We start from the raw sequence: 14,514 nt of genomic DNA, 5'->3' as shown, positions 1-14,514 counted from the left end.
TGCATTAGTCACAGTAGATTCATCTGCCGCCACAATCCGTCTTAAAATCTTTCCTCTAATTACTTCAGACAACTTTTACAATGGAGAATCATAAATTTTTTCCAGTACAAAAGATTCAGTCCTGACTTTTGACAAATCAATGGGCAGTATTTTGGCCATCCCTGTGCGGCAGCGTGCGTGGTGAAGACCGGAAGTGATTTAGGCACCCCTCAGTCTGTTACGCTTTACTGACTAACGGTAGACCTTGATCGGCTCCGCCCCACTCTGGCAAAACGCCTAATGGCTCGCTCCATCAGCTCATTACCCCGTCGGATAAAAGGCTTTATTTGCGAAGCAGGGCAAACAGACTGGCAAAGTAATGAGACAGGAAGTGATCCCAGTCGCCTATAAAGCAGGGAGGCAGGTTCCACCCCGCTAAAACACCTGAGGGGAGCGACAACCACACACTTCATGGGTTTTGGCCCACAGGTTTCGCACATATGCGGTGGTCTGTGCCAACTGCTTCTACCTGCAGGCCCACTGAATGGAGCCACATAAAAGGTGCAGCCCAAGAGAGTGCTGTGAAATATCCCTCAAGACTCGAGACACACCACTACTGAAAGGAAATACAATCAGCATGTGGAGGAAATGAATTACCTGATGCCTTTGATCTGTGCAATGCTGTTGTGGGAGATTCTGGACAGCGCAGAGATCACCTGTGGAACAAGAGAAGGTTTGGGTTAGCAAAAGAAACTTCACTTAATGCAAATTACAGCAAAATCATAACTAGATTTCAACATCTTCTGAAAGGTGCAAAACACGGCACAACAATTGTTATCTTTTTGCTAGAATGATCTAGGTGTTTTTTTATGTTTTTTTATTTATTTATTTTTCAGTAAAAGCTCAATTATATGACTCACAAACATAATCTATTTCACCATAGCTGTTCCATATTTTAAAATAAATAACTACATAGCAAGTAATTTTAACAAAAAAAATTATGATTTAGAATTTTTTTGTGGTGGGAGAACCATAACGAAAAGCACAAAAAAAAAGTTTGAAAAAAATAATTTATTTTTAAAAATCAAAGCACTGTAGCATTAATTTTATAGCATAAATTCTGCAAGACAAGTTAGCAAAAGTTTAATACTTAAAGGGCCAGGTATACTTCATTTTCCGCGTTCCGCTCCGTCTTACGCACAGTTGAGTGCCCAATTCTTTCAAAGTATACTCTGGCTACGAGCGCGGAAAGAAGAGTTCGGTGCATGTGCATCTAGTGGACTTTGTTTTTAAGCACTCAAGTTACTCGCACATGTGCTGTTGTACGCGCACCATCCATGTGGACAGAAAAATTGGGCTGCAAAATTATGTCACATGGACGGTGCACGGACTGTCACGAAAAGCGGACGGCCGAAGTATATTTTGGGCTTAATTGTTGTAAACAAATAGAGATTCCAGTAATAAACGTTTGCTACAAAACAAAGTGTCTTGTTTTTTTGGGGGGGTGGGGTGGGCTTGTTTTATGATGGGCTTTGGTGGCGCAGCTTGTGTGCACACACACGGATCACGCTACCCCACTAAGGACGACATTAAAGGACATGTGGCATGAAACGCCCTGATGAAATCATAGACGTGAAACACTTTTCACAGATCTGTGAAGGCCCCTCCTCTTCCCAGCTGCATTAGTGCCATGTAACAGGGTTAAATGTGTGCGGTATTTACACACTGATTTAATACCAGTCATGAGTCCCAGGTGAGTAGGCTTATTGGTGGCCCTTCTAGAGGCTTCCAGATGGTGTGCTAGAGGGTCTCGGGTGTGTAATGCAGAAGCCACACACCAACAAACAGGAAAGCACATGTGCATATGCAAAAGTGAAGATGGTGCTGTATCGCCTCATTACATGCTTATGGGCGTATTTTCCGCTAGCCTTGCCTGCTGTCATGGTGACACTAGCTGTTCCTCAGTCAGAGCAAAACACTGCGTGCAGATGCTTGTGGAGCTTCTACGTAGGTTCTCAAAACAGGTAATGAGCGAAATATGAAAAAATGGCAGCATGAAAACTACCAATGACTAAATTAATAAATACTTTAATTATATATATACATATACATACATGTATATATATACATGTATATATATATATATATATATATATATATATATATATATATATATATATATATATATATATATATATATATATATATAGAGAGAGAGAGAGAGAGAGAGAGAGAGAGAGAGAGAGAGAGAGAGAGAGAGAGAGAGAGAGAGAGAGAGAGAGAGAGAGAGAGAGAGAGAGAGAGAGAGAGAGAGAGAGAGAGAGAGAGAGAGAGAGAGAGAGTATATCTGCTCAGTATTGTTTTGTTTTTGTCTACAACCAGTCATAAATTACATTGATTTTAAGTTTCACAAACCTTCAGAAAACAAAATACTTAATTCGAACATCACTGTGTAACAGATAATCAGACAACTAGCATCCATGAAGATGACTCCACAGATGACGATGAGCTTTAATAAAAGATGTACAAGCTCTTTATGCACAAACAGACAGTCTGTAGTAGCACTTTTGTCACAAAATGCTTTTATACAAGCCAAAATGTACAAGCTAATCTAAACACAAACCCACATAATCTGTGGCTGCGAAACTCAGCACATTCCTGCAGAATTGAAATGGCTCATGAATGTTCATTAAAAATTTTGGCTAATTTTATCTTTTTTTCAGCTACTAACAAAATGAATAGTACTGATATCATATTTTTAATCCAATTGACAGAATTTCCTTCCTAAATCAGAGCAGAAAATGCATCTGGGCCTGTGTATATCTGTACAAATACTGTACATAATCTTTATAATCTTTCTTACTGCTGATAATCTGTATTAATGACTTCATGACAGACTATAATGCATTGCATTTTTCATTCTACCACCCATATTCCACCAATTTTCTGGCTTGCAACAGGCAGAATCAGTCCAGGCAGGCGGACAGATGATTGAGGGATCGATACAGCTAAATTAGTCTATGTGTTAGGCTGTTAGGCGTATTGCTCTTGTGTTCATCTGCTAATGTGTCTAAATATTCATGGAGCTTCAACAACAACACCTGCGGGGACGATATGTGACTCATCCATCAAAGCTGTGGCTTTTTCTTCTCTGTATGTTGTTTCTAGTGTGGTGCTTCATCCTTGTACTCAGTCACTTTCATTGCTCTCATCTCTCATTCTTCATCTCTCCCTCAGGTCAGGTCAACAGCTCTCGCTATGTTGTCTCAAAATATAGATTTTTCCCTCATCTCAGTGCTTCAGTGTGTATGACGAGCATCAGATCAGAGTCAAGACGCAACACCAATCACCTCTCGAATACAGCACATACTGTCCATCACCTCACAATAGCAGTGACAGAAAGAGAGAATTGTAGATTGTTCGCTAATGTTATACAACTGCTTATCTGAGGTGAAGATACAGTAGCATTGTGCCTACATCAGCTGTAATGTGTGCAGGGTTTCCAAACATGGCAAATCCACCTGTCCACCAGAACATGACTCTTGAAAGGAGAGAAAACACAAGAAAAGAAAGGAGATAAGATAAGACAAAACTAGAAGAGATGTAGAAACAGACAAGAGGAGAAGATACAATAATAGACAAGAAGAGGCAAGATGGGATGAGACAAGACGAAAAGTAGTAGGAAAAAATAAATCAAGAATAGAATATGATGCAAGAATTAGTAAAAGATATGAAAGGTAGAAGACAGAAAGAGGAGTGGAGAGAAGATGATCACAACACCATGCCTGCACATTTTACAAACAGAACAGATGATTATTACAGTGACATAATGGAAAGAGCCAGTGCTGTATATCAAGTTGCTCTAAATCAACCTTATGCATAAGTGATTTTAAAATAAACCTGATGAGGGAAATCAGCCATAAACAAATGTTAAAATGTGATATTCTACACTAAAGTGCTCTAAATGAGAGTTTAAGCAAGAGTCTGAGTTTTAGCAGGGAACTGAGAGTGGTAGGAGATGTGTGAACAGATGGCAGTGAGTCCTGGCACTCATCTGAAATGGACCTGACCTGAGAGCCCAGCATCACAGGACACCAACCAGCACAAACTCCTACAACTCAAAATAAACTTGGACACACACACCAGATTCACATTCAATAGTCTCCTGATTCTCTCTGTTAAGCTAGCGTCTCACAAATCTCACAATATGATACACATTGTGATGTCACAATTCACTACATCACAATGCATCATGGAATATAACTTGATTGAAGGAGCACTACATGTGTGAGCAGACGTATAAATGCAAAAAAATAAAATAAAAATAAAATAATAATATTTACATTTAAGGTATTAAAAGCAAAAAAGTATTAGAAAAAATGCAATATACAAGGTTGGATACACTTGACTGAATTTTTTATTTAAAAAAAACATTTGATATAATGGCATATGTTTAAATGCTTAAATTAGTTTTAAAGACAAATAAAACTAAATACCTATATTTTAAAATAATCTATATATATTTTATATATATTTGATCAATCAATTATTCACATAATATAACATAACATAATATAACACGATACGATACAATATAATATATAATAAACCGCTAGACAACAAGCTTAGACTTTATAGTGAATTTAAATATATTACCAAATGCCTTACGTTGGCAGGTTTTAAAAATATTTCAATAATTTTATATATTTATATGTTTGAATAATTAGATTTTATCTTTGTTATGTTGGTTAAGTCTGTTTCTGACTTCTTAGCAAACTACACTGGCAAACAAATCATGCCCAAATCAAAGCAAGAAACAAACACCTCTAAACAAAGGACAAACAAACAATCACCAACACACCCTTCTGTTTCACATCAACCGAAGACTGATCAGTCCATGTCCATGTGCTGCATTATGGGATATCAGCTGACGTGGTGACATGACGAACATGCTGGCAATAGAGATTGAGTCAGAGCCGAATCCTCTCAGTGAACTCCAGCTGCTGCGTGTTTAGCAGGGATTTTCCACACTCAGCCCTTCAGAACAAGGGAGGGGGACTCGGGCCGTGACCCAAATGTCTATGGTGCTGCCCCAAAGACCCAGTCCTGCTTCTGAGCATGAAAGGATGACATATGCTTCTGTCTGAAGACAGGAGAGAATGTAAAAGACTTCTGCTCAAGGAAAATGGATATCAGTGGTCATTTTCACACAAAACATGACTACCTTCTGTGCCAGCAAACAGATCAACTAATATATAAAAATATCACACAAACTAGTGGGTAGAGTATTTCTTTTCATGCCATGGCATCCATGTCTGCCAGAAGAGGGCATTTCTGTCCATTACGACACCTGGTACTGAGAAATTCTAGTATCAGTTTATGCTTATTTAGACGACCTGCTTCTAATTGAACTACAGGAAATAACATAAATGAATACATAGTAGAATGTCTAATATAGGAACTCTAGATTTATTTATTTACAGTATTTATTTGTGCATTCATAGTAGGGCTGCACAATTATTCATATTTTAATTGTAATAACGATATCTGCTTTTCTTGATTAATTACAAATATGGCTGTCAAAATGTAAAAAAAAAAAAATACAGTACAGTACTGGCACGCTGTCTGTAAATTTCCTGACTGTGAGACACACACACAAATCATGTGCACAGAAAGTCCTTCAGACAGCGCGCCAGTACCACACTGAACAAAAGAGAGACAAAAGTTCTCTTTTTCACATTTGAATGGACAAAAACATAAAATGATGCTAAATGCACATTTAGTTGAGTATCCTCATAAGTACAGTATTAAATGAGTTAAATGAAAACTTAAATGAACGTAAAGAGTTGTGAGAAAATGGAAAAACTAAACCCGACTGAATAGGGGGTGCTCACCCTGTGGGTCTTAACGCCTCAGTGTAGTGACGGGGACACTATACTGTCAAAGAGCACCGTCCTTCGGATGAGACGTTAAACCGAGGTCCTGACTCTCTGTGGTCATTAAAAATCCCAAATTTGCCCATTGGCCCCTGTCCATCATGGCCTCCTAATCATCCCTATATACTTCATCACTGTCTCCTCTCCACCAGTAAGCTGATGTGTGGTGGGTGTTCTGGCGCAATATGGCTGCCGTCGCATCATCCAGGTGGATGCTGCACATTGGTGGTGGTTGAGGAGATTCCCCCCTTCCATATGTGAAGCGCTTTGAGGAACCTGAAAAGCGCTATATAAATTTAACAAATTATTATTATTATTATTACACGCCACTGGATTTCCTGTTTGATGAAGTCTATGTGCCACCTACAGGCCTATTAGGTGAAGTGTAGGCTGTTAGTAAAGAACACAAGAAATGTGGATTGGTCTATTACATTACCCCTTTTAAAAATGATATAATAAAAGTATATATAATATTATATAATATAAGTGCATATATAAAACATTTAAATAAAAGGACCTTTGATTCCTTCATTGCTATTTATTTATTCATTTAAATAATTAAGTAAATAAAGTTAATTAAGTCAGACAATCATATTTTTTTAAGCACACATTGTGTGTGTGGAATAATATGGGTGTATAACAAGATGAAAATGGCCCCTCAAATTATGTGGAAGGGAAAATTCCCATTTGAAAATCATTACACGGCTCTTATCAGATGGAGGGCTCTTGTGGTCTTGGCTTGGCTCCCTGTGTTTACAAATTCACCAAGCAATGGTGCTAGCAAAGCAAAAGGCTATTTACTTAGACCGCAGACACTTGTGAACGCCTGCCTGTCTCGTACCTGCATTTCCACTGGGAAAACACTTACTACAACGTGAACGGTGATGTCTCGGTATAGGCATTGCTAAAAAGGTTTAACGGCTATAATAACTGTGATTACAGATGTAACATGCTGTAATGCATTCTGCTTTAAGGGGAGAAAAACAAGCATAGAAAGTGCGACATATAAAACAGTGCACGGTTTATGCTAGCTGAGCCCTTTAAAACTTTTTTTAAACAGTTTTTTTTATGATCTTAATGAGAAGACTGAGACTTTTTATGCTCTTTGAGTCCTATCGAATAATTACAGTCCAAAAACACAGACAAAAGACCTATGGTTTGTTTCGTAAGCTAACAAAGGAAATGAGAGGAGTGTTCTGCCAAGCATACCCTACCATCTCTCGCTCTCAGCGCCAGACGCCACAGTGAAAACCACATGTGATGCTTGTTTATAAATTGTTGGAGCTGTTTAAGCTGAATGGTCCAAGGTGATATGTGCCCAAACCCACTGAGTTTAATGCACAGATATTCGTACAGCTTGTCCTGTATTCTGAAAATACAGGACAAAATAGAGCTTCAAACTACATTTGCATTTTTCGGAAGAAGTACAATGCTTGCAGGAGTAAAAGATTCATTTAAGCCTTAGAGTGCATCTTGTTTTCTGTCGACATCTAAAAAATATGGTGGCATCATCTTTGCAGAGTAAAGGTGGTTATAACAGTTTCAAACTATGAAAATAAATCTTTAAAAAAAAGGAAAGAACTCAAACCATTTCAATATTTATTCTGTGATAATTATTCATATCCGTCTGTCCCATATATATACTTATAAGTGTCTCTGCATATTAAGCTGATACAGACTATTTTAGGATAGGATACAGTATCTAAACTAAGATAAGAGGATTTTCATTATTAAAAAATTACACTCTACAGCATTCCTGTAGCTCAATCACTAATGCATAGTGCTAGCAATGCCAAAGTCATGGGTTTCATTCTCAGGGAATGGAAGAAAAAAGTGTCCCTTGAATGCAATGTGGATAAAAGCATCTGCCAAACGCATTAATTTAAAAGTTATTTGTTAAAATAAAAAATATTTTGGCCGATAGCCGATGCCGATACTAATTTACATATATTTTTTCCCTTGGTTTGGAAATAACACCAAGTCTCTCCTGTGCAGGAATTACAAATGATTTTTCTCTTTTTCATTTCAGTTGTATTGAGCAAAAATTGTATTATCTCATTTTGGTTTTAGAGTTCTGAGGTCTCTTTACAAATTACTTTAAATAATAATACTTTAAATATTTCAAATAAGAGAACAATGAACGCTTTGAAAAAAAAAAAAAAACAATAATACAGTCCATTACTGCTTGGGATTTTCTTCTATAGACAGATGCAGATGTAACCTAAACATTTTATCTGTGGATTAAAAAAACTCCTTTAGAGCTCCTTGGATTCAAGTTACTTTCATCATCATTTATCATGTAGGTTATAGCTTCAGACCATTAAATCAAATCAGACATGTGATTTTATGACATCAATTACTGCTTTATATATTCATAAACAGAAGTAATGTAATGTTATTTGTGTATTTTACTTTTCATTTTATTAGTCTAACAACAGCAGCCCCATAAATAAATAAACCTCTTAATGGGCAGGCACTAGGACCTGGGGAGGTTGCTGCTGCACGTGCTAGAGAACGACACCGGACATGTCCAACTGTACTCTCATGCTCTAGTTCAACACGGCAATCTAAAACAGTGATTCGAATAACCATACATGCAAAAGTTCACTTCAAGAATGACCACACTGCTGACATGATCTTATCGTTAGCACTCCTTGCACACAATCGCAGGCTCACAATCAACATTATCTGTATTTTTTCATATTGGGTGATGACGATTACTACATTTTAAGCCTTTATCGGCCGATTCCAATGTTGTGCCATAATAATGTGCCTCCCAATAGCAAATAATTAAAAACTTCAAAAAGAAAGAAAATTCAACACAATGCTGCCTTGTAACCATTAATTTCATACTGGCACCAAATATGGGTTAAGGTCATGATGGGTTTAGTAAGAAGGGCAGAGAAATGTTCAGCTGTAAAAGATGACTGTGAATGTGTCTGTTATGACAACAATGTATTGTGTAAGAGAGAGTGAAGGAGGGATTTCACTCTTGGAATCCAAGGAATCCAAGAACATAAAGGGATTATGGGACAATAGTGAGCTTAGCGTCCTTTCATTCCCTAGAAACTGTATCCATGTGTCTTTCTCTCTCTGTACCTCCTCTGCAGGTTGGGTGTGTCTTCAGAGAGCACCATGTTTTTTAAGTAAAAACTAATTCCTCCACATTCGGTTTTATCAGCGAGGGCACTTGCAGGGGACACACATCAGATGCTGGGATGCTGGTTAGATTGAGGCAGATGTTGGGCAGTCTCTCATGCCTCTGATCGTGTGCGAGTGGATGGGATTAGTTTGGGTTTAATCTGAGTGTCCAGGGGTGGGTGAGCAGGGCGAGGGCTGAAGCTCTGCACTGGAGGAGATAAAGGCGAGTGGGGGAAGAATAAATGGGCGGATGTTCCCTCTGAATCTGTCCTTCAGACTGTCCCAGGACATTGACTGTTGTGCCTGGCGAGGATGTGCGGATCCTCTTCCCCGAATCTAACCCAAGCCTCTCTTTAGCAAGCCAAAGCAAATGCAAAGCATCAGAGAAGCAGCATTTCTTCAACCATCTCAGTCAGATGGAGAGCGCTGATACTCTCTCTGTGTAAAGCAGATGGATTTATTCCATATCCAACTTCACAGTTGAAGGGTCAGAGAGCTCTAATGTGGCAGGTCAGCCATGCAGAGCTTCTCTATCACGTTCAGACAAGGCCCACAGCGGTCAAGTACAGAGTGGCTACTTTAGCTAAGCACCCACGGGTTGAAGCACTGAAAATCCATTCAATTAAACAACAGCTCTAAGCATTTATCTTGTATTCATCAAAATTATACTACAGGAGATCATTGTGTCTATTAGTAAGAAGAGTGTGGTTTTGAAAACTAATAAAGTTTTTTCTTTTGATGGCTACAGTGTCTATGCACACATATTTAATTAAAAATCCAAAATGCAATAAATTATATATATTTAATATATTACTGTTTTTACTGTATTTTTGATCAAATAAATGCAGCCTTGAAGAGCATAAAATACTTTTTTTTTTAATCCCGACAACAGACTTGTGAATGGTATAGTGTATAATGCAAAAAGGCAACTACTAACTTACAGATAATTCGGACGTTTGTGGTGACCTGCTTTTGCTGTGAGAAGTGACCCTTTCTGTAGGCTAAAGGGAAGTACAGTGAACGAGAGAAAAGGGCAGAGAATAAACATAATAAATGATCTTATTCTGATCACATGCTGCTCTCTCTGTTACAGCACAAGAGTGTCTGTGGGAGTCAAATGAAGGCCTGCAGGAGGCCTTTCCAGTGGCAGTTGACGTGACAGCAGGACAAACGCTTTCCATTTGGAGCACTGGCCTAATTGACAACACTGCTCTGTGTCGCTACGACAACTATGATGGACACCTGAGGGGAGAGTCACATGACTTTGCCGATTTTGCCAATAATGTCACAGGATGCAGAGGCCACAATGAAGATTATCATCCACTGGGATGAAATATCGGTTTGGAGCCTCTGGCACAAGGCCTTTGACCAGCAGATTCCTGAGAGTTTTGTGTTCTGTATATATATATAATTTTTTTTGGGGGGGTTGCACAGTGTTAAATAGACTTTGAGTAGCATTTCATCTTCTTAACTTGAATCATAAAAACTATTTCAAACAACAAGATTCAATTAAAACAGTAGGTATTACACCATGTCTACACTTGACGCAACAAAGGGACTTGCAAATCCTTTTGTTCTTTGTGTCAGAATTAATGCAAGTTCGTGAAGTATGTCTGACTGCTTTTATCGCATCGTGCCGCTAGCATCTGGTGTAGGCGTGTTTTAGAGTCAAAAAAATGGCAGCTACAGTATAAGTATTATCTAAAATAAAGTTAATTCTCTTAGGGATAAAATTAACTTTGTACCTTTGAGGGTTCAAGTATTATGATAACTTCCATGCACGCACACACTTTTACAAAAAGAACAGAAATGTCCCCAGTTGACAAGAATAAAGGGGTTTCTTCGACCGAAAAATCACAAAGGAGAAAAAGATAAAACTGTGGGACTGAAAAACATGTTTGAGAGCATGGTGTAAAAGAGCCAATCTCAGCCGCCAAACCAGAAGATCATCTTTTACCACTGGGGGCTGAATTTGGTTTCTTATGGGCTGATCAAAGAAAAGCATGTGATGTTATCTGACATATTCAAAAATCCTCACATATTCACAGAGAGAGGTGCTATAACAATCCATTTTAGGATATCTTATTAAAGAATGCTGGTACAGCTCTATGTCGTTTAAACAACTAATTTACGAATTTGCCTTGAACATTGTTAGGGCGTTCAAAACATAATGCCTCTGAGAACTCTAATGATGATGGTGATTGCTATAGTTTCTCATCAAAGCTGACACTCAATCCTGACAGAGAGAGTCGTATTACTAACTAACTGATTCATCCACTCTATTCTCTGATCTTCAGTTCGTGGGGTAGGGGTGCAGAAGAACGAGTGTGTGTGGGTGTTTGTGTGTGACAGAGGTGGTGGGAGGGATTGTGACAAGATTGTCAGGTTGCATTAATCTCTCCCAGCTGGGGAATTCAAAATAACAAGGTGGGATTGGAGCCCAGGGGCAGAAGAAAAAATTAATATACAGGGATTATGTCTCATTGGAGTAATTCCAAATCTTGTGTGTGTGTGTGTGTGTGTGTGTGTAAACATATACATATACACACACATATATACATATACACACACACATATATATATATATATATATATATATACACACACACACACACATACATACATACACATATATATACATACATATATATATATATATATATATATATATATATATATATATATATATATATACACACACACACACACACACACACACACACACATATATATATATGACTGAAGAAAGGGGTGCTCCCAACCTCTCCAGGAATGAGATCAAAAGCACAGGCTTGTGTCTTCATTAAAAAGAGCCTGACTTCACGGGAAATTTTGCTGCTACTGTTCTTAAAAGGTCATGGCCTCTTCTGTGAAGTTCACCAAATACATACACTGGAATCTGTCTGTAGAACATGTCATACCACTCATTACTGAAAATGAACACTGAATATTACCAAATATTCAAAAAGATACATAAAAATAAAACTCAAACAAAAATCAATAATTTTAAATGCTACAAATAAACGTAGTCATCAGAACATTATAATACTGTCTGAGGGAATCTGAGGGTGCTATATTACCAAGCACCCTCCAAAAACTTCTCTTGGGGGAAATGTCATGTCAAATTGGTCTGGTGACTTATTCAGCAGTTAACCTTTGGACATTGCCTAACACATCACAGGGTGTTGGCATACTTCCCAGGCAATGTACACACCCTGATGTGGGGCGAGATGGCATTTCCCTGTGTTTTAGTTTTTTTTTTGTTTTTTTTGTTTGAAAGCAAAAATTGCTTTCAAACAAATGATGGTTACTCCCACAGACAGGATTACCACCTCAAACTGACAGACCAACTGCTGAATAATGCTAATGAGAGTGAGAATCAAGGTTCGGTGGCCGAGGCATAGATGGTTAATAATTCTCTCTTATGACAAGAGTAAATGGGCTTCTCATTGCTTAGAACTGTCAATCAACCATTCCATACAAATAACATTCTCTGTTACGATCATCGCTGTGTGGAAGTTACAAGCTACAAGTCTAATGGATTTGTCTGTGCATTTGTTTCTGAGTGGCGAAATGTGAAATTCGTACAATAAATTTCAGTGGTTTAGAATGGTCACATGTGATTAATGTTTGGCTATTCTGTATTTTTCCTCGTTTCTTGGCCACTAAAAAAACAGTAATAAAACATGCTCCACCTCAGAATGCAATGTAAAAAAGGTAATTATAGGATAAGTTTTAAAATAAGACTTAAATTCACATTTTGAAATAAATAACAGTTTTCAACATTTCTAATAATAATAAATGTTTCTTGAGCACCAAATCAGCATATTAGAATGCATTTCTGAAAGAACATGTAACATTGAAAATTCAGCTTTGCCATCACAGGAAACTTTTTTTTTTTTTAAATACATTCAAATATACAGATCTTTTTTTTAAATTGTAAGTTTTTCTGTATTTTTTTTATCAACTAAATAAAGCTTTGGTAAGCATAAAGACTTTTTCCACAAACATTGAAAAATCGTATGACCCCAAACTTTTAAATGGTAGTGTATAAAGTCGTGTATAAAGTTATCTGAAGTTGAAACACAAAAAAAAAATTACAATGGTGAGATAAGAAGTTACATTGTGAGATATAAAGTCAGCTTTTCTCTCTCTCTCTTGTTTTTTTTTTTTTTTTTGTGGCTTACATAGTTTGTAGTCCAGAGAAAAACCAAAAAGGCTATGAAACAGAATGTGCCCGTAAATCACTCTTGGCTTCTTTGACGTCAAACTCCAAGTGAGGAAGTGGGGAGAAAGGCAGTTTATCAAAAGAGTTTGAGTCCCACATTCAGTCCATCATGGACCTCAGATCAGGGTCATAAATCTCCTGTACTCATCTCTCCAGCTTGTCACTGAAGTTTGCTAGACTCTCTCTCTCTCTCTCTCTCTCTCTCTCTCTCTCTCTCTCTCTCTCTCTCTCTCTCTCTCTCTCTCACAATATTGCCAAAGCAATAGACATATACAAACATATACAAACATATACGTACATGTTGATACATAAAATTTAACAATAAAAAATAAATAAAACAATTAAAAATATATTTCAATATTATGCATAAATATATCACAATGAAAAAATAAAAATAAATAAAAATAAATATATAAGTACAGAGAGCAGTTTAAGGGAAGAGGGTTCAGCCCTTGTCCCTCATATGATGGCAGGAAGACACATACTGCGCTGCTAGGAGAACACACTCTTCTTTCTCTCCCAGAATATAAGACAGTTTGTCTATGGGGCTCGCATGTTGGAATTGGGGTAAAATCTGAGCTATTAGTGTGAAATAAGAGTCTCTGATGTGTTTGTACTTGCTGCACTGGGTGAGGAAGTGCAGCTCGTCCTCTACGACTCCATCAGTGCAGTGTGGACACAGTCTGAGCTCTCTGGCTCTCCAGCTCGGCTTGTGCCGGCCCGTCTCCACACACAGACTGTGGTCACTAATGCGATACCTCGTCAGGAGCTTTCTCTGACCATAATTACTGATCTCGGTCAGGTATGGGGCCAATTTATAATCAGACTTTATTTTGTGGAAGTATTTTAATTTATTTACTTGTGTGACCTTTATCTGCCAGTCTTGTATGTATTCTTCTTTGGTTATGTTCCCTATTTCCTTTACTTTTGCGTGTCTGAACTGAATTGTTGGATTAAGTTGGTGTTTTTCCACTAAATGTGTCATGGGGTCGCTCTCGGGGTGTCCTGCCCTGTGTCTGAGAGCGCAGTGATGGTAACTGTCTGTCTGCGCGTCTGATAGATGGAACCAGAACTTTGCGGCTCTCTTCTGGATCTCAGATAGGAGAGGGAATCTGCCTAATTCTGCCCGGCAACCCAGACTCGGAGCGTTTCTGTGAGTTCCCAGGATGTTCTTGCAGAACTCGAGGTGGAAAGTTTCCACAGGGGTTTTGTCCCAGGAATTGTAATTTA

The 14,514-nt window shown here is 38.0% G+C and overlaps 1 protein-coding gene across 1 annotated transcript in view; it reads right to left on the bottom strand.

Annotated features, from left to right (window-relative positions):
• The window catches only part of vav2 (vav 2 guanine nucleotide exchange factor), a 210,795-nt gene that overhangs the window by 66,882 nt on the left and 129,399 nt on the right, over positions 1-14,514 (bottom strand). The window contains exon 3 of the mRNA XM_081391212.1: positions 637-695. Coding sequence (XP_081247338.1) covers positions 637-695 — 59 coding nt within the window. The remainder of the gene's footprint in view (positions 1-636; positions 696-14,514) is intronic.

The sequence above is a fragment of the Scardinius erythrophthalmus genome (genome assembly GCF_964197995.2).
Source record: "Scardinius erythrophthalmus genome assembly, chromosome: 17".
NCBI lineage: Eukaryota > Metazoa > Chordata > Actinopteri > Cypriniformes > Leuciscidae > Scardinius > Scardinius erythrophthalmus.
This window is presented reverse-complemented; position numbering and strand designations above follow the sequence as displayed.